This window comes from Lynx rufus, unplaced genomic scaffold (genome assembly GCF_022079265.1).
Source record: "Lynx rufus isolate CCGP_SWC_20201006 ecotype Redwood Valley unplaced genomic scaffold, mLynRuf1.p SCAF_14, whole genome shotgun sequence".
NCBI lineage: Eukaryota > Metazoa > Chordata > Mammalia > Carnivora > Felidae > Lynx > Lynx rufus.
The window spans coordinates 35,588,733-35,610,575 of NW_025814828.1; the positions used below are offsets into that span (position 1 = coordinate 35,588,733).

The 21,843-nt window shown below is 38.4% G+C and overlaps 1 protein-coding gene across 2 annotated transcripts in view; it reads right to left on the minus strand.

Moving 5' to 3' along the window:
- Window positions 1-21,843, minus strand: part of MED14 (mediator complex subunit 14) — a 68,036-nt gene that overhangs the window by 31,577 nt on the left and 14,616 nt on the right. For both annotated transcript variants that reach the window (XM_047076086.1, XM_047076085.1), the window contains exons 8-15: window positions 21,626-21,758; window positions 20,478-20,628; window positions 19,274-19,385; window positions 13,885-14,010; window positions 11,812-11,890; window positions 7,119-7,278; window positions 2,227-2,421; window positions 1,669-1,803 (exon numbers count right to left, since the gene is read on the minus strand). In XM_047076086.1, coding sequence (XP_046932042.1) covers window positions 1,669-1,803; window positions 2,227-2,421; window positions 7,119-7,278; window positions 11,812-11,890; window positions 13,885-14,010; window positions 19,274-19,385; window positions 20,478-20,628; window positions 21,626-21,758 — 1,091 coding nt within the window. The remainder of the gene's footprint in view (window positions 1-1,668; window positions 1,804-2,226; window positions 2,422-7,118; window positions 7,279-11,811; window positions 11,891-13,884; window positions 14,011-19,273; window positions 19,386-20,477; window positions 20,629-21,625; window positions 21,759-21,843) is intronic.

Sequence of the window (21,843 nt, forward strand, 5' to 3'; positions counted from 1 at the left end):
AGACAAGACATTTATCAAGCTCACAGTTCTAGGAGCTAGGACATCAAGGACACGAGCATCTATTTTAGGTAACTGTTTCTGGGCCTCGATTTCTCTGGGCTATTCCTGCTCTTTATAGTTTTACACCTTACCCTCTGCCTTCAGATCCTAAAGCTCGATAAAGCAGGGGTCAGCATACAACAGCTCATGGGTCAAATCTAGCCCACTGCCTGTTTTTGTAAATAAAGTTTTACTGAAACATAGCCACACTCATCTGTTTAAACATCAACTATGGCTGAGTCACACTACAACAGCAGATCTGAGTGGCTATAAGAGACCATGGGACCCCCCAACACCTAAAATACTTACTATCTGGCCCTTTATACAAAAAGTTTGGTGAATTTGCAACAACGTGGACAGAACTAGAGTGTATTATGCTGAGCGAAATTAGAGAAAGATAAATATCATTTCACTCACATGTGGAATTTAAGAAACACAACAGATGAACATAGGGGAAGAGAAGGAAAAATAAGATAAAAAGAGAGAGGGAGGCAAACCATAAGAGATTCTTAAATATAGAGAACTGAGGACTGATGGGAGGGGAGGTGAGTGAGGGGATGGGCTAAATGGGTGATGGGTACTAAGGAGGCCACTTGTTGGGATGAGCACTGGGTGTCATATGTAAGAGATGAATCACTATATTCTACTCCTGAAATCATTATTACACTATATGTTAACTAAGCTGGATTTAAATAAAATTTTTAAAGAAAAAAGAAAAAGTTTGGCAATTCCTGCTCTAAAGCATGAAAGTGTTCAACAAGTCTTCCCAAGATTACCATCGTCAGTTTAACTGAAATAATTCACTTCCACATTGTCAGGTCTCTTCTTCTTCTTCTACTTTTTATACCCTCAGTTGTTTCACTCATAAACATGTTTTTTTTCTTTTAAAAAATTTTTTAGTTTTAATTGTGGTAGAAGTCTCCACTTCATTCATAGTAATTTACAGAGGGAAGGAGTCTTACAAAAAGTAAAACTTTAAAATAGAGCGAAATCATTAACGTCGTGGTGTATCCCTTTAAAGGAATGCCAATCCTTTGCCAAAGCCTTTCTTGGAAATGTAAAAATGCAGGTTCTGTTACCTCCCTTTCCTCTCATGTTTGGGGATCATGCTGGATATCACAACTGCATATTCTTGAAAGACACTAATTATATGTAGGTCTATTCCTTACTCCATGTGACAGAGTAAAAATTGGGTTTAATAGTCTTTCTGGTCTGCTTTTCGAAAGGAACCCAGGTTTATTAGTGTGTAAGCAGTATGTATGGCTTCACCAACTCAAAAATAAGCACCCCATCATCAACTAACTACCACAAAGAGATAATGCTCCTACTAAGAGGTATACAAGTTAAGATGTTAATTTTCAAAAGATGTCTTTTTTTTTTTTTTTTTAACTTGGGAAGAATTTACTTTCCATTTCCATAAAGAACAGAACGCCCACAATTTGGAATCAGAAAGACGAAATAATGTGTGTTTTACAGGTACACCATGAGACGCTATGATTTCAACCCCATCCCTCCCCAAATGAACAAGATCACAGCTATTCTGGTTTTCTTAATGGAATCCACATAGCTGTAAGCAAGGCATTTTAGAAATTAGTCTTTCATATACTCAAAATTGTTCCAAAAAATTACCTCCAACCGAAGTCCTACGAATGGCATATTTGTATCACACATAGCAACAAAGTGAGCTAGAACTTTATTGAAGGCACACATTTCTCCTGATCGTTTGGTTTTCTTAGGTTCTACTGGACACAGATCATCAGACAGCTAGAATTTAAGTGAAGAACACAAGTAGGCAAAAAAAAAAAAAAAGAAAAAACAGGTGATGCAATTAGTTAAGACAGTTAAAATGACTATAGCTCAAGATTAATCAACAAATGTTATTCATTCAACAAATATTTACTGAGCAAATATTTTGATGTAAATACTGGAAATTTAAGTAACTACTGTGTATTTAGCAAACTTTCTGGTGGAAATGGTGTATAATTAATTATTAATTAAAAGACAGGCATTTTCAAGAAAACATAGACAATTGTTATTTAAGCCTTATTGCCACCCAATCTCTTAAAAACCGTATCTAATTCTTATTTTTGAAACCCTATCTAGTTATCTCCCATATTAAAAATGGTTGAAGAATGCAACGAAGTTAAAACACACAAATTCTGTGCTCATTTCTGTATGTGATCATACCTTGCGCTTGGTGCCGGTTTTAGGTGGTTTCCCAGATTTTGTGCGAAAAACCAGCTCCTGGACGTTTTCCTTGAACTGCTGCAGCAAGAGCGCCATCACAGGGGCGTCCTCACGCTCCGCAGCGTTCACAGACATGAAGTAGTACTTGTATGACAGCTGTGTGGGCTTATTGGGGACCTCCAACATCTCCACAACCTAAAAAGGCCCAAATCAGAAATGAGACTCAGAGAATTAAGTGTGGTAGATTTGCCACCTTACAGCAAGTAGGGCTCAGAACTGTGAATCTAACATAGATGGTTTTTCTTCTTTAAACAAGGACAAATCAATCAGGATACTCAACAAAAAAGGGATTCCTGTTAAATATATATACTTTGTTTTCTAAAAAAATAGAGCAGAAACACTGTATGCTTAAGTTTAGCAGGTATGCTAGATTTTCTAGGATAGGATCTATTGATTGATTTTTTAAAGCTTGAGAGAGAACAAGAGCGGGGGAGGGGCAGAGAGAGAGGGAGAGAGAGAATCCCAAGCAGGCTCTGTGCCTACAGCATGTGGGGCTGGATCCCAAGAACCGTGAGTTCATGACCTGAGCCGAAGTGCATAGCTGGACACTTCACAAACTAAGCAATCCAGGTGGCCCTAGCATGGTATCTATTTTAAATTGCCCCGTTGCCCTTAATCATCAAAACATCTTAAGAATTCCACTGTTATAGCAGAGAAAAATGACAACTAACTCTTACAACTGGAAGCATATAAAAATAAACCCTGATTTTCAACTAAAAAATAGGTCACGGTGAGGATAAAGACCACCACCACCACCAATAGTCAACATGGAGGGGCGCCTGGGTGGCTCAGTGGGTTAAGCGTATGACTTCGGCTCAGGCCATGATCTCATGGTCTGTGAGTCTGAGCCCTGCATGGGGCTCTGTGCTGACAGCTCAGAGCCTGGAGCCTGCTTCAGATTCTGTGACTCCCCCTCTCTCTGCACCTCTCCTGCTCACACTGTGTCTCTCTCTCTCAAAAATAAACAAACATTAAAAAAAAAGTCAACACTGATATAGAGCTTACTACATGCCAGGTACTGTCCTGATATTGGACAAATGTTAACACATTCAATCTTCCTAATAACTCTGTAGAGAAGGGATTATTATCTTCATTTTTCTGATGGAAAAACTGAGGTGCAAAATAGTTTGGTTACTTGCCCAAGGTCTCAGAGCTGAGAAGTGATGGACTCATGCTCTGGTGCCAGTTTGGCTCCAGAGACCTTGCTCTTAACCACTATACCAGCTTACTATTTCCAATGTCTACCTAAAATTTAAGAAAAGTCCCCTAAATACTTTAGGGAGAGAAAGAAATGCCATTGGACCATTGCTCCGACCAACACATACTTGCCTGTCTCTCTTCTCACCTCCCTTCTCTGCCTCTCCCCCTGCCTCCCCACACACTCTCTTCAGGAAATTCTTAGGCTAACACCTAATATCACACTGATGAACCTGAGGAAATAGAAGAATTAAAAGTAAAATGGATGCTTCACCAAAGAAGATAAAGGGATGGCAAATAAAACACATGAAAAGAGGGGCGCCTGGGTGGCGCAGTCGGTTAAGCGTCCGACTTCAGCCAGGTCACGATCTTGCGGTCTGTGAGTTCGAGCCCCGCGTCAGGCTCTGGGCTGATGGCTCGGAGCCTGGAGCCTGTTTCCGATTCTGTGTCTCCTTCTCTCTCTGCCCCTCCCCCGTTCATGCTCTCTCTCTGTCCCAAAAATAAATAAACGTTGAAAAAAAAAATTTAAAAAAAAAAAAAATAAAACACATGAAAAGATATTTGATATCATCAGTCATTAGGACAACATAAATTAAGATGACAATAAAATACCACTACACATCTATCAGAATGGCTAAAATTTTTTTTAGCCAAGGGCTGGCAAGAATGCAGAGCATCTAGAACTCTCTTGTATTGCCAACAGATATGCAAAATGGCCCGGCCAATTTGAAAAACAGTTTGGCAGTTTTTTATAAAGCTGAACATACACTGATCATATAACTTAACCCACCAATCCCACTAGTTAATTTATCCAAAAGAAGTGAAAACTTAAGATCACAAAGAAACCTATATACAAACCTATATAGCAGCTTTATAATTGCCCCAATTAAACAAACCATCCATACCATGGAATACTACTCCAATTAAAGGAATATTTGTTTTTATTTTTTAAAGCTTACTTATTAATTTTGAGAGAGAGACAGACAGAAGGAGGAGAGAGAGAATCCCAAGCAGGCTCCACGCTGTCAGTGCAGAGCCCGACACGGGGTTCAAACTCATGAACTGCGAGATGATGACCTGAGCTGAAACCAAGAGTTGGACGCTTAACCAACTGAGCCACCCAGGCACCCCAATTAAAGGAGTGAACTATAACACCACCACAGTATGGGTGGAAATCAAAGGCATTATGCTGAGTGAAAGAAACTAGATTGATGGGCAAACCCATAAAGACAGAAAACAGGGGGAGCCTGGGTGGCTCAGTCGGTTAAGCATCCGACTTCGGCTCAGGTCATGATCTTGCAGTCTGTGGGTTTGAGCCCCGCGTCGGGCTCTGCGCTGACAGCTCGGAGCCTGGAGCCTGTTTCAGATGCTGTGTCTCCCTCTTTCTCTGACCCTCCACTGTTCATGCTGTCTCAAAAATAAATATTTAAAAAAATTAAAAAAAAAAAAAGACAGAAAACAGGTCAGTGGTCACCAGCTGAAAGTGGGAGGAGGGTTTAATTATAGAGATGCGGCACTAGGGCATTTTGGGGGTAATGGATCTGTGTTCTGCTGAGATAGGGATTACAACAGTGTATGCATTTATTCCAACTCAAACACAAAAAGTCTAAATTTTTCCTGTATGTAAATTACATCTTAATAAAGCTGACAAAAGTAAAATGGCAGAAAGACATTTAAAGGTAGCAAGCCTTGGGGCTCCTGGGTGGCTCAGTCAGTTAAGCATCTGACTTCAGCTCAGGTCATGATCTCACAGTTCATGAGTTCGAGCCCCGCATGGGGCTCTGTGCTGACAGCTCCGAGCCTGGAGCCTGCTTCAGATTCTGTGTCTCCCTCTCTCTCTGCCTGCCCCCCCCCCCCCCCGCTCACATTCTGTCCCTCTCTCTCAAAAATAAACATTAAAAAAAATATTTAAAGGTAGCAAGACTTTCCTCTGTACTTCTTAATGTCCGTGGTCATTTCCATTTCTATGAATGTATCACCCCTACGTGAGAAATAAGAAGGATGAAGAGAATGTACATTCAGTTTTGGTCTAAACCATGTGAAACAACTTACTGCTTTTCAATAAGTTGTTAGTCACTGAAACTAACATTTGGCTTCTGGTGATACTAAATAAGATCAGAAATACTAAAACCATTTTGTCCGTGGCTGTGTATAAGGATCTTTGTGTGTTCATGGGTTTGATTATTATGCATATATTCTGAATATCATTTTATATGTAGACTAGGCAGCTCACCAAGAGCGGAAACAACAATCCTTTGTCATGTATCAAATCTAGTTCTACAGCTGGGGTTTTAAATTCAGAAAAAAGTGAAATTCACATCACTGACAGACTTACTGCTCTGCTCTACATAAATAACACTAACTTAAGATATGTCAGGGTACACATGGCACTTTTTTTTAAAGATACTATCTTTTTTTAAATTTTACTTATTTATTTAATTTTTTTATGTTTATTTATTTTTGAGAGAGACAGAGCACAAGCAGGGGAGGAGCAGAGAAAGAGCAGGGGAGAGGAAGAGAGAGATGGAGACACAGAATCTGAAGCAGGCTCCAGGCTCTGAGCACAGAGCCTGACGCAGGGCTCAAACTCACAAACCATGAGATCATGACCTGAGCTGAAGTCGGACACTTAACTGACTGAGCCACCCCAGATGCGCCTTAAGATAATATCTTTTAAAAGTACAGCTCAAGACCTTAAAAAACTCACTCCTACGGGCACCAGGGTGGCTCAGTCGGTTAAGTGTCTGACTTTGGCTCAGGTCATGGTCTCCTGGCTCGTGGACTCAAGCCCTACGTCAGGCTCTGTGCTGACAGCTCAGAGCCTGGAGCCTGCTTTGGATTCTGTGTCTCCATCTCTCTCTTCCTCTTCCTCCCTCTCTGTCTGCCCCTCCCCCACTCACTCTGTCTTTCTCTCTCAAATATAAACATCAAAAAAATAAAATAAAATTCAATCCTATTGCCTTCAACCAACAATCTTGAATTAAGTTTTTCAAACATCTTATATTCTTTGCCAAAAATATCTACTTGGTATAAACAGAAATTTCTATAAGCAGGGAAATATATTTAGGGTGAGTTCATATTTCAAATTCTTGCAAATTTTAACCAATTCAAAGATCTCAAAGAAACTAGAAGACACACAGAAAGAGTGAAAAAAGAACGAGAAAGGATCTTACCATGCCCTGAAAGGTACATACATCAAAAGGATGAGAATATAAAGCTACTTCACTTCAGCCAGCCCATATTTTAAAAAGCTGCATTATGCAAGTTAACATCTGATTAAAACCAATCAAGTTTCTCTGACACCAAAAGATCTCCAAACATTCACAGTAGTTGCTTTCAAAATTCTTCTTATATAGAGATGCTTCATCCAAAGCAGAAACTAGGCCTCACTACAGGAAAGATCCAAGAGTGAGGGATAGAGGCACACCTATATTTCCCAACCCTGCCTGATCATCGTACCATTTCTTACACACATGATTTTCCTCTCTCCCCTACCCCTACTTCCTAGGTTGAAAATCACTAAACTTAAATATCCAATAAAATATATTTGTAAATTAAGTTAAGCAATAAATCATTTGAGATACTAAGAGAATGAACTGAATTCGATCACCCAAATCACCCCTTTTCATACTTACAATGTAGTACTGTGGAAGACGGGTAAGTTTAATGAACAGCTTATTCTTAGAAAGGTTTCCAATAGGATGGGTTGAGTAATTGGACAGCTGCAATGTTTCACTGGTTAATGTAGGCAAATGTTTTATAGATTGTTTGCAACGCTGTTGTCCAAGCCAAAACCTTAATTGAAAGAAAATAATTTACGTCACAAAATCATAGATTCTTCTGTGTGCAACTGATTTGTAAATTGATTACTGAAGACCACTAAAAAATAACAATCTGAAACTTAACTGCTAGTAAAAAGACACATAACCATACCGATGAATCATTTCTCCAGTTTTACATTGGTCTGTTAGTTCTAGTTCTTTTTCTTTGTTTTTAGAGACAGAGTGACAGTGGGGGACAGGGGCAGAGGGAGAGAAAGAGAATCTCAGGTAGGCTTCACACTCACCACAGAGCCCGATGCAGGGCTTGATCCCACAACTCTGGGATCATGACCAGAACCAAAATCAAGAATCAACTCACTGAGTCACTCAAGCGCCCCTGTTAGTTCTAGCTCTCGTTTAAGGAATTGAAACTGCAATGTGAATGATTTTGATTAGTTATAAGGAAGAATTAACTAGTATTAAGGCTGGGACACTGTAGAAGTTTATTACAGAGGAGGACAGATTTCCTAGGGTTTAAGACAGCAATAACTAACCTCAACATCTTTCATAAAATGCCTTTAGTGTTTATAAAACAAAGAGAAAACAATAAATAGGTATAAAGGTGCCTAATTTTTCTTAAAAAAATTCTTTCAATGTTTATTTTTGAGAGAGTGTGTGCACGTGTGCAAGCTGGGTACCGGCAGACAGAGACAGAGACACAAAATCTGAAGCAAGATCCAGGCTCTGAGCCGTCAGCACAGAGATCAAGGCGGAACTTGAACCCACGAACCGTGATGACATGACCTGAACCGACTGAGCCACCCAGGTGCCTCAAAGGTGCCTACTTTTTTTAGTATCACTGGAGATATACAGTCCTAGTTGTTATACTGTGTATGTGTAAAGTGATGGGTATATAGAGTGGGTGCCAGGAAGGTATTAATTACCTCCTTTCCCTCCTCTCTCTCAGTTCAGCCACCAGATTTCAGTTTGAAGCTTTTTATAATATTCCTCTCACTTATTTCATTAGCTGTCCTTGAGGCTAGACACTGTGTGTGTGTGTGTGTGTGTGTGTGTGTGTGTGTGTGTGTATATAAGACACGTGAAAAAGAGATAAAATGACTGGTTCACAAACTTTCACTGATTCACAATGAAGTAACTACAGAAAATAAGAATACGAATTTAGAAACTTTTCACAGCAATGTAACAATTATCACAACATCCCAGCTCACGATCAGTAGGCTCACCTTGTTGAACAGGGTACAGACCCGTCCGGGTGCTGCTGCACTGGTGTGGTGAGCTGCGTGTGGCACCGACCCTGTGCTAGTCACATGCAGTAAAACCTAACATAACACGTTTGAAGGCTAGTTTGTCAACTATTACCCAAAAATGTAGAAGGTCTAGAAACCTGTTTTTTTCCCCACTGAAAAAACAAATTTAAAAACTGCAACATCGCAGAATCAATTGCTAGAACTGGCCACAAATGAAGAAATGAAGAAAAATTTTGAAAATACAACCATACTTGCTTCATTTTAAGGTAGAAGTTAAAAATGAATATTCTGGGGGTGCCTGGGTGGCGCAGTCGGTTAAGCGTCCGACTTCAGCCAGGTCACGATCTCGCGGTCCTTGAGTTCGAGCCCCGCGTCGGGCTCTGGGCTGATGGCTCAGAGCCTGGAGCCTGTTTCCCATTCTGTGTCTCCCTCTCTCTCTGGCCCTCCCCCGTTCATGCTCTGTCTCTCTCTCTGTCCCAAAAATAAATAAACGTTGAAAAAAAAAATTTTTTTAAAAAAATAATAAAAATGAATATTCTGAACTTGCTAAAACTGCTTTCAAATCTCTACTTCCAGTCCCATCAACAAGTGAGACTGTGAGACTGGTATCCTTATTATGTATGTTTTTAAAAGAAAAACAGAAAAAGGTACACATTATCTCCTGTGATGAGCATCATCATCAATCCAACTTAGATAAGTTACAACAAGCAAGAAACAAGCTCATCTGTCACCTTAAAAATTCTAAACACACTGTAAATTCTAAATATATATAAACATGTATTCATACGAATTGTAAACACAACATACTCTTTTCAAAGCACACACGGAATGGCCATTTTACTCAACCTTTTGTCTTATTACGATTTCATGGGACAAAAAAATCTGAGCGTAAGAGTGAATGTTCCACATTAACTGCCTGTGTACACTTCCAATGAAAAACGTGTAGAGATTTTTTTCATTTTTATACTGTTTGTTCTGATTATATTTGTTAAGATGCAATTCTGTCTGTTGATCCTTACAATAAAAAAATTGGGGCTTTTATTTATTTTTTAAGTTTGTTAATTTATTTTGAGAGAGAGACAGAGAGAGCAAGCAGGGGAGGGGCAGAAAGAGAAGGAGAAAGGGAATCCCAAGCAGGCTCCGTGGTGTCAGTGCAGGCTTGATCCCACAAACCGTTGAGATCATGACCTGAGCCAAAATCAAGAGTCAGATGCTCAACCGACTGAGCCACCCAGGCGCCCTGGGGCTTATATTTTATACATGTTTTTTCATTTCCTTTTTCTACAATTTGTTTTCATTGCATATGACAAGAAAGGTGATCACATGAACAGATGCTCAGAATCATTTGTCATTAGAAAACTGTAAACTAAAACCACAATGCAATACCTCATCACACTTACCAGGATGGCTATAGTCAAAAACGGTAACAAGCTTCGGCAAGGACTCAGGGAAATGGAAACCCTCAAATATTGCTGATGTGATTTTAAAATGGCATAGCTACTCTGGAAACTAGTTTGGCAGTTTCTTTAATAAGCTAAACATAAATTTACTGTATGACCCAGCAATTCTACTCTTAGTGGAATGAAAATGTTAAGTTCACATATAGACTTAGACATGACTATTCACAGCAGCATTACTCATAACAGGCAAAAAGTGAAACAACCCACATGCCCATCAATTTAGGAATGGATAAACAATGTGGTATATATCCATATAACAGAATATTATTCAGCCACAAAAAGGAATTAAGCATCGATAACTGCTACAACATGGATAAACCTCAAAACATTATGCTAAGTGAAAGAAGCCAGTCACAAAAGACCACATACTTTATGATTCCCTTTCTACAAAATGTCCACACACACACAAAAAATCTATAAAAGCCGAAAGTAGATTCATAGTTGCCAGGGGCTGAAGTTGGGAATGAGGTTTAACTGTACATGAACACCTGCTTGAGGTGGTGAAAATGTTCCAAATGTTCTAAAAATGGATTGTGATTATGGTTAAACTCAGTAAATTTACTACAAGTCATTGAATTATACACTTAAAATGGGTGAATTTTACGGTACATAAATTATACCTCAATAAAGTTATTTCAAAAAATTAATGTCCCATGACAGATTAACAGATTAGCAATAAGCTGGTCATTCACCAAAGATCATTTGAGAAGCATGATTACAAGTGATAACCAGGGGACCTTTCTTATAAATTATGTGTTTAAGTACAGAGACACATTTGATAAGTTTAAGGCTTTGGGGACTTGGCCTTCTGGTTTTAGGTTATATCTCCTCTCGCTGGAACTGCCAGATAAACCACCTCAAGTTATGCAAGCTGTGAATTATTGAGCATTTAAGTATTTGAACCTTATTTGTTTAGCCAGAATGCACAACAATGCACCAAAAAATGCCAAAGCGCTAAAAATTTTGGAATTTGTTATTAGAGTATTCCTTACTCAGAGTAAGGAGTATCACTTTTCATACACAGTTAAACTAAACAGCTATTCAAAAGGAGGCTCATATAATATCACCAATCTGGTTGGCATTAAAAATCACATCTTGTTAATGAAAACACTACTTGATTATAGTGAAGCCTTCAAATATTTATACAACTCAAACTAGCAAAAGGAGAAGGGGTAGGCTAGATCACAAAGAACACTCTAGCCCTCTCCCCTTCTCCATTTGACAGTTTGGGTTTTGACCTCCGCAATTTATTTTTATCCCTTGGAATTTTATTAACTTTAAAAGCGAGTTTGTTAGAGTTGCCATAATGGCACCTCTGTGTACCAGGGTGGCAATGAAACCTCACAGAATTGTCTTTAGCTCCATTTTCAGTTTTATTTAGTTTGACAGTATGAAGCATTCAAAGGACTTTGAGACAATATTGAATGACAGTATTAGAGAAGCAGAAACAACTATTCTGAAGGGTCAGCTGGTAGATTCATACCATGAAGATTATCCTGGGTAAGAACAAATAAGACTATTGCAGAGAACACTAGAGTCAATAAAATCCACTGTGTAAGTGATTTGCAGAGTGCTTTTCCAGGAGGAAACATGGCGACGAGTGAAAGTTGAGTGTCATGCCCTTCATACCTGTATTTGCCCTAGAGGGGAACTGGATACAAAACATTGCTATCTTGGGCCTATTCCAAGACAATTTCGATTCCAAGTACCAAAAGGTGCTCAAGTTTCATGTCATAAACATTAAGGACAGTGACTGATCAAGAGTAATGATGGAGAAGAAAATATATCGTGTCAAAATAACTTTCCATTTTTAGTCTTGAGCTAAATAAATAAGCTTACTTAAGTTGTTGAATCCAAGGAATAATTCGTTTCATATCATCGTTCACAGACTTCTCCATGTCATCCAGCGTGGCCTGGTCTATAGAATACAGCACTTCATTAATTCGTTGCTTACACGAGGCACAAAATATTTAGGTAGCCCAGAACTTAAATGAAAATGATTGTTTTAGGGAAAAATTAGTGTTATTTTTGAGTCAGAGAAAAACTAAACTAAATGCATCATTAGGCATAAATTAACCTAATTTGTTTTCTCTCTTTAACATTTAGGGAGAGTTATAGTTAAGACAACTGATTAATAGCAAATGTACATTAGCAGGAAGAACAAGTAACAAATACATGAACTCATTATCTGCCTGCATTTCAATTCCCAAACCCTAGGCCTAGTTAATTAATATTTTTAACTTGCATGTATTTCTAACTCATAGTATTACCAAACTTAGAACCTTAAAAATGTAAAAACTGTAAAACTCCACTAAAATATTTATTTATTCAACACAAATGGTTTCTGGCATAAGCAAGAGCTGTTGGCTGAAGTTCAGCTTCCTAAATGTCACTTAGAATTTTTAATGACACCGAAAAAATGCTAATAATAGCACGTTTTGAACAAAAGCAAAATATACAATGATTTCAGTTCAAGAAAAAAAGTATAAGAAAATTAGTGCAGCATTGCCATGGTTTAATTGTACCCCCCAAAATTCGTATGTCGAAGCCCTCACTCCTAATGTGATGATGGTATTTAGAGATGGGGTCTTTGGGAGGTAATCAGGTTTAGATGAGGTCATGAGGGTGGCACTGTCTTGATGGGATTAGTGCCCTTATAAGAAGAGTCACCAGAGAGCTTGCTCTCCTCTTCTGCCGTGATGACAGGGAGAAGGCCTGGGCCTACGAGCCAGGAACAGAACCCTCACCATAATCTGACCATGCCGGCAACCTGATTTTATGCTTCCAAACTCTAATACTATGATAAAATAAATTTCTTTCTTTTTAACAACCTACTCTGTGGTCCTTTGTTATGGCAGCCTCAGCTAAAATAAGCATATATCCCCTAAAACAAGAATGACTGCCAACAGGTAACTTTTTTTGGCTTCTCTCAGTTTTACATGGTCATCTTCTTTATCTATGAGTGTGTACTGTGTAAACAGTCAAGAAAACAGTTAAGTAAAAAAAAATTCTGAAGAATGAACAACAGCTGCCTTGTGGTTCGAAACCAGTTAAACGGTAACTTATAAGTATGTCACTAATAAGCCATCATAAAGGCGATGTGATTCAAAGTAATGAAACCAGTTTTCCATGAACGGTTCATAGAAAAAGCTATCTTTTTTTTCTTAAGTTTATTTATTTTTTTAGTAATCTCTACACCCAATGTGTGGGGCTCAAACTCATGACCCCGAGATCAAGAGTCAAATGCTCCTCCGACTGAGCCAGCCAGGCTCCCTGAAAAACTTACCTTTACAACTATATGAGCAGAAAATCATTTATTTTCGCTAATCTAGCTTAATATTAATTTCAAATGGTAAATGTGCTAATACATTCAAGAACACAGTTCCATTAGCAATACAAAAACACTACGTTCCAAGTAGTTCATCATTTCAGAACACCAACTTGGTAACAGAACATGGTAAATCAAACTTTAATTTTGACTGTGTTTAACTCAGAAATATAAACATCCTTTCCTTCAGGATTCTGTACCCTAAGTCATCTTTTAGATGTTTATACTGTCATTCGTATATGTTCTTTAGCCATTAGAATCCCTTGTAGTCATTTCCATGTCACCTATTAGTGGTAAAACAGTTCATCTAAAAACCATCAGCCATCACCATTATTACTTCTACATAAGACAAACAACATAAATGTACTTCATACTGGGAAATTTAACTTCTGGGAAGAGAAAATCCCAGGCAGGGTTAAAATTGGCCCCAAGGAATGGACATCAGCCAGAGTCATTCCTTCCATATCTACTTTCTGTACTGCTGATACCACCCCTTCCCAATACCTAATGGCAGAAAAATTTTGTTTTGCTTTTGTCAAAATATTTTTCCTTACACTGAGTGACCATGTCATTGGGTAACTTACCAAGTCCATAAAGCATCAATTGAAACATTCCAGAATGCAAGTCTACAAAAATGTGTAGACACTCCGAGTTACCGCAGGGCTCCAAGATGGGAACGACAAGAGCTGGAAGTGCAGTCTCTATGGAAGCTGAACAGTTAAGAATGAAAAAGTGTATTTCTAGCTGAATATTTTCCACAAAAGATCATTTCTCAGTGTGTAGAAACAAACCAACTATCAAACAATCCTGAATATCAGAGGAAAAACATGATTTTGCAAAACTGGACTGGTACTACTATGTCAATTAGTAGCTCCAAAGGAAGAATGTATTCCTCAGGGTGACTTGAAACGAACATACCCATCTCAACCGCTACAGCAAAAAAAATCCCAGGATTCCTTTAAAAAAAAAAGGTTAAAATAGCTAGTGAAAATATTAACTTCATCAGTGAGCCGAGTTCTAGTTTTACTTTTCACTCAGTAATTACTAATAAGTTAGTTTTTAAGGATTTCCTTTTTGATATAGTGGGAAGAAAATGGTTTGGTAAACAGAATAAATTTCATCAACGGCCTAAATATTTTCAATGTCATTCCTCACAAAGAGAGGTTTTCTGGCAATTAGGGCCCATGTGTTTAAGAAAAACACTTGAAAACCATGAAACATTATTGTTTATATAGGAAAAACATTTTTTCCACGTTACTTCTATACCTCATTTTCAAGTCACAGATGAAATAAGAACATAAGCAATTGTTACACACAAAGTCCCAAGGCTGCCAATATACTCGTTCTCAAGTTTCACAGTATTTCCACCTGGCCCAATTAACTCTTCCCTTAATCCCACAAGCTGGCATAACGAAATCCAGGAAAGGAGCAGAGCATTCATTGAAATCACACCCCGTGCTGATCAGGTGGAGAAGCTCTAAAGAAATATGCTCTTCTAGTTACCATGGTCCTCTAATGCTACAGCACAGAAGAAAAGGCAGGCAGTGAGGAGAGTGGTTACATAGGCCCAGCCTTTCACCAGGTGTGACTTCTCTGTGCTACTTTGTTAAACAAGAACAGTAACATCTTCCTGTCCATGCCTTGGGTCCTTAGGAGGAAGAAATGACAAGTTTGAAAAGGTGCCTTAAAAAGCAAAGTGCTCAACAATGTACATTCTCTATACCCCTTTCATGAATCAAAGAAACAAGCCAAACCCTCTCATCAGGAATCTGCACAATAATGAAAATGGGCAGAGTTACCACTGGTGCTATCTATACAAAGAAATTATCAAACGAGTTAACAAAGCAAAGAGAGCTGCAGGAGACATATTTAATCAGATGAAAACAAACTGCTTTCCAGTCCATCTACTACATTTGTGAAGAACTGTTGAACATACAGGGCCAGCAGAGCTCTCACCTAAAACACACACACACATATACATACACACACACGAAAGAACAAATAGGTACAAACAGAAATTCCTCTTACAATATCTTATAACTCAGAGCAGGAGGACAAATTAGTTCAAATGATGTTTTGCTGAATTTACCAGGTTAATATAATAAATAGTGCTTACAGATCTGAAGCAGGGTTGCTAGGTTTCCACACCTATCTGGACTGTTAATAATTCCCAATGGAGAAGGAATGTATTCTTAGTGTAGTAATGGTGTAAAACTAATTCTGACAAATTGGGATAACAATGATCATTCCAATCTAATTATCAAAATTGAGTATTCTTGAAAAGACAGGGCATTAGAGAAGAATATAGAAAGCACAGTCCAAAGGATAAAATATACTTTGATGTATCTCTAATGACTGCCAATGTCCACATTTTTCTTTGCAAAAAATAAAATATATAAGGCCCGAAGCATTTAAAGGCAACTGGCTTGAAGGTATCAAAAATGGCAAAACCTAAAACATAGAAGGGAGAGTTAAAGGTTGTGCAAGATGACAGGATGGTACACTGCTCTTTCCTGAAACAGAAATATATATACATCTCCTCTTTGATTTCTCCCTATTTACCAAGGACAAAATGAGGAATGGACCAATACATAGTAATGTAAAGTGTGAAGACTAAAGAGAAGCAACTAAAGCCCAGGTAGGAATAGCTGCGTGTGGTTTTCAGCTTCTGAACTGCCCTGGATACCTTGATTCTGGCTCTGACAGAGCACAACACAAGGGAGACTCCCCTGGCTTTCAAGAGACAGGAATGCTGCAAGCGAGGCCACCTGGGGCAAGTGACCTGAAGTGCCTTGCACTGCCTTTTTTGACCTTCTCTCCAAAGTTCTGCCTACTCGCCCTTGAGACATTCCCACCCCCATGAAACCACATGCTGCCATCTAGACCATCCAAACCTGCTATCTGTACATTCCCCTAGCTCTCCCTTGAAATGCTCCATTGTCCAAGCTACTCACTTCCTTGGCTTATTCCAGGGAGGAGCTGGAAGAAAAGCCAGGTGATTAAGGGTGATTGCACAAAGGGATTCCAAGAACAGCCCTAGGTCCCAGTAAAGGATTTGACTAAAGCATGCTTTCCCATCACAAAAGGGATCAAGTAAGACTACACGAAGAATACAAATGCATGAACATGAATTTTAAAAACAAGCTAAAGCATAGGTAATAAAATGGTGGGTCAGCAGGCCCTTTCCTATAATGGCCCTCATATCCACAACCGTTCTGATTAAAGCAGGTCTGAGGGGCCCAACCCCACACACAAGCACCGACCTCTCCTCCAAAGCACAGTCTCCAAAGCACCCTTCTCTCACACCCGGAATTCTACAGACACCTAGAACTAGAAAACCGATGCTGGAGCACACTCCCACTAGAGTCAGAGATCTAGGAAGGGCCTGGACTAACATCCTTGAGTTACAGATGAGAATGGAGCCCAAAGAATGCTACTTGTTCAAGAGCATGCAGCTCAACTCACACCTTCTGGCTGCCCAACCAGTGAGATCTCTACAAAATGGTGCTAAAGCAAAATCTTTGCAACTTACATTAACAAGACACAAAAGTACGTTTCTTATGTAAACACCTGGTCACTCTATTTTTCAAAGTAATTTAAGTTATCTCCTGGGCAACCATACTGAGTTCTTACTTACTTAAAACAAACTAAACCTTGTTTACAGATGATACTAAATTAAACCAGAGCTTATCAAAATATCAAAAGATCACAAACCCTGATTTTCTACAATCCCAACAAATGAATTTTAGAATTTTACTATTTTGAAAAATCAGAAATTAAAAAAAAATGGTACCTAATAGGGTTCTTTACGAACGAAAGGTATATTTCAACAGGGTGCCAAGACAACTAAGTGGGAAAACTTTATTTTTTCACCAAATGTTACTGGAATGACTGTGTATCCCCCTACAAAAGAATGCAGTTGGACCACCACCTCATACCACATACAAACATTAACTCAAAAAGTAATCTAAATGTAAGAGCTAAAACTACTCAACAGAAGATGTTTAAGAATCATTAGGTAGATTCAAATCAAAACCACAAAGAAATACCAGTTCACACCCACCAGAACGGCTAAAAACAAAAAGACAGGACAATAACAGGTCTTGGTAAATATTCAAAGAAACTGGAACCCTCAAACACTACTGGTAGTGGGATTAAGAGGTGGTGTTAAACATGTAAAAAGGTAAAACAGAGTTACCATATGACCCAGCCCTTCCACTACTGGGTACATGGCCAGGAGAAATGAAAACAAGTCCACACAAAAACCTGTACAAGAACGTTCATAGCAGTGTTATTCATCATAGGGGGAAAAAAAAGTGGAAGGAACCCCATCAACGATGAATGGATACATAAAATGTGGTAGATCCATGCAATGGATTATTTGACAATAAAAACGAAGTACCAAAGCATGCTTTAATATACACAAACCTCAAAAACGTTATGCTACCAACAATATGCAGAAGACCACACATTATATGATTTCATTTATCTGAAATGTCCAGAACAGGCAATTCTATAGAGACAGAAGGTAGATTAGTGGTTGCCAAGAGCTGAGGGGAGGGATGAATAGGGGAGTGACTGCTAATGGATACGGAGTTTCTTTGGGGGATGATGAAAATGTTCTAAAATTAGACTGTGGAGATAGCTGTACAACTTGAGTATGTTAAAGAAAAAAACCACTGAATGAGTGAATTGTATGCAAATTATACCTCAAAACTATTACTAAAAAAGAACAAACAGGAGGGTGGTTATGTGTGCTTTCTAACCCCAATGAAAGTTTTCGTTTTTTTTTTTTTTTTTTTGAAAGTTTTGATTATACTTCCTAATCAGAAAATTTAGGTCTGTATTTATAACATCTTTGCTTGAGGGATTAAAGTGGGGGCAGGGGGATGAGGACTTCCATGTACCTTATAATTAAATTAAAATCATCAAGACTCGATAAATCTAATGTGAAGCCCTGTTGGGGCTAGTGAACATGCCCCCTCAAAATAGATTAAAACACTACATTCATTCATCCGATGTCTAGCATACTTTGCATTTAAGGCCTGCACTTGTTTAGTTAAGCTGTTTCCACTTAGTCTTTAGTCTGTCTCAGACCCTCTTTCACACCTCTGTTCTTTCACTTTCTTTGAATGACTATGTATTCTGAATACAAATTTATTTTCCTGTCTGTCCTCTCTTCAGGCAGTATTTTTAGCTAATTCGTCAAAGTGGTACCGAAGAAGCTGCTTTTTTAAGTATAATGGATTGAGCTGGGCTCTGTGACGGTGCAACGCAGTACTTTAGCTACCACAGTTATTAAAGACATCATTTTTGCGGCACTTCACATACATCATTTCACTTAATTAAAGGCTGTTCACTGTGGGCACAAGGTCATCACAACCAAAAACTGAGGTAGGGATAGTGTATGCTCATGATAATACTGTGAAACTATTACTAGAATGAAAGCACTTACTTTCTAAATGATTGTCCCCCGAAGCTCTAAACGTACTAAGTGAACTTAGAAGATTTTTCGCTATGAGTGTATATGTGTTTCTTATTTGAGGCCTGCTCATGTATTAACAACTAAATAAAAATCTTTAAAAAGACAAAGGATAAATTCTGCTTCACTCAAAGAGACATATTTTATAAATAACATCATAAGTATCTGCAAAGCTACCTTATTCTTAGAAGATGACCTAAAAGAAATGATTCATATTAAAATGTTAAAATAACTTCCATTTCAATAGGAAAAAAAGTTTTAAGGAGGTTCAATATGCATACCTTTAAAAAATAAGGCCAAACAAAATAATTAAAAAGAAAATTAGAGAAAAATTTGGACAAGCTTGGTAGATCACAAGTTAAAATGCAGAAATGCCCAACTCCACGACAAAACCAGGAAAAAAGTCTAATTAAGAAAGACGTTTCATAAAATAAAAGTGGATACTAATGAAAACAAAAGAAAGGTGGAAATGCCAGTTTAAAAGAACCTACAGTTTTCGTTGGCATTGAAGCCTCTCAGAATGGCCTTCAGCTCCTGGAGCTTCTGATGAGCTCGTGCATGGACGCTGTCAATCAGGAGCTTTTCTATTGATAAGTGATCAATCTGCATAAATAAGAACAGAATCATATGTGCAATTTAAACATTTTCACTTTAAAAGTCTAAGAGTAGATTACTGTGGCTCAAGATAGTTCCTTTTAGAATCACACTGACTGAGTGTTAACCAGTAGAAGAAAGCAAACTTAAAGGTAAAAAAGATAAACTTAGATGGTATTGGGAGCTTAAAGACTATAGCTAACATTTTGGCAATTACAAATCAAGATAGGTTATGTACTGGTTATCAGTGATTAAATGTCAGACCTTAAAAATAAAATGGTGATATGACCTAAATTTTAAAATGTGAAAGAACATCTTACGAATTATACATAACGTTAGTTATTTAAAAAAACAAATGTGGGGCACCTGGGTGGCTCAGTCGTTTAAGCATCCAATTCTTGATTTCCGCTCAGGTCACGATCTCATGGTTCCTGAGATTGCGCTGATAGTGCAGAGGCCACTTGGGATTCTCTCTCTCTCTCTCTCTCTCTCTCTCTCTCTCTCTCCCCCCCTCTCTGCCCCTCCCCCACTTGCATGCGTGTACTCTCTCTCAAAATAAATAAACATTAAAAAAAACCCACAAATGCAAAAGCATAACATTCACATAAAACAAGTTTAATAAAGGGTTTTAGGAACAATCAGGTATTTTATCTTTTTATTTTAATATTCATTTCTTTTTGAGACAGAGACAGTTGAGAGAGACAGAGTATGAGCAGGGGAGGGGCAGAGAGAGAGGGAGACACAGAATTCAAAGCAGGCTCCAGGCTGTCAGCACAGAGCCCCACGTGGGGCTCGAACTCATGAACCGTGAGGTCATGACCCCAGCTGAAGTCGGCGCTCAACCGACTGAGCCACTCAGGCGCCCCCTTTATTATTTTTTAAGTAGGCTCCATGCCTGCTGTGGAGTCCAACACGGGGCCTGTGCTCATGACCCTGAAATCAAGACCCGAATTGAGATCAAGAGTAGGACACTTAACTGAATGAGCCACCCAGGTGCCCCACCATGTATTTTAAAGAATGTGTTAAAAGTTTAAGAATAAAGTGTAAGTTATATACATTCATTTAATCAAACCAATGTTAAAATATATTGAGATCTCTTACCTTCATGGCTCTTTCTACTAACTTGGAATCAGAAGCTGGCAAAGGAGGATCATGAAAAATCTGTAAAGGCTTAGAGACATCATTTTCATCAATTTTAATTGTAACTTTGTGAACAGATGCCGTCCCTGTTTTTCTCCCAAGAACCTGTTGACTAAAGAGAAAAGAAATACTAAGGATTTTTTTCAACACAGCCTGTTAATTTTTGGAATAAAACAGAAACAATCTATTGTATGCCTTAGCCAGAGCCTAGAACATGATAGGCCCTCAATGTTTGTGGAGGGAATAATTTAATATTGAGAAGACAGCTATTCTGTAATCCAACGCAGTATTTGATTTACATCCTTTTTAAAAAAAACAGACACAATTTAAAAACAAAACACACGTGGGGTGCCTGGGTGGTTCAGTCAGTTAAGCTTCTGACTTCGGCTCAGGTCATGATCTCACGGTTTGTGAGTTTGAGCCCCACATTGGGCTCTGTGCTGTCAGTTCACAGCCTGGAGCCTGCTTGGATCTGTGTCTCCCTCTCTCTCTCTCTCTGCCCCTCCCCCGCTCATGCTCTGTCTCTCTTGCTCTCAAAAATAAACATTAAAAAAAATTTTTAATAAATAAAAAATAAAAACACATGCAAAGAAATCTGAAAACAAAACAATCTGTCTTCTACATGGTGTCTATTTATCTCTAATTCCTTTACAGAAAATGAGAATCAAGCAAAGTTCAAACAGGGAATTGAGGATTATAAACAGCCTAATACTGATTTTCCCCAAAACTCTCCCTCAAAAAAGACATTAAGAGGCACAGTTCAAAATATAAAATTGTGATAAGCAAACATGTTTTAAAAACATACCCAACAATCTTAATGGTCTTTCAGCAATCTGGTATAAGGCCAGAGTAATCTAACTTTTTGAGAATAGCAAGTCTTAGTACAAACAGATGTCTACATATTTAAAACATGCCATGTTCTAAGAAAGGGGTCGATTACAGATGTCTTATGTGGTTTATATGATACCATGGGACTTTACTATATAAAATCATGTTGCTAGAAGTACATAGCTATTGGTCTATAGTAAATCAGATATAGGAAAGAAAAAGAGAAACATAAAGGATATTTACAGTCACAGCATGAACCTGCCAGAATCAATTTCACTTACTTCCAAACTGAGAGGGAGAGGCACTTGCCAGCATGGTACCTTTCCACCTGTACAAGGTCTCCCCACCGCTCTCGGATTAACATTAGAGTTTGGGAATGTAGCACTTCTAACTGAAGCGACAAGCAGAATGAATCTGATGGGGTTTGTTAAGCAAATTTAATAAATCACTACAAGGGCCAGTGAACTACAAGCAAACTTCATTTAACAAAAGCTCTATT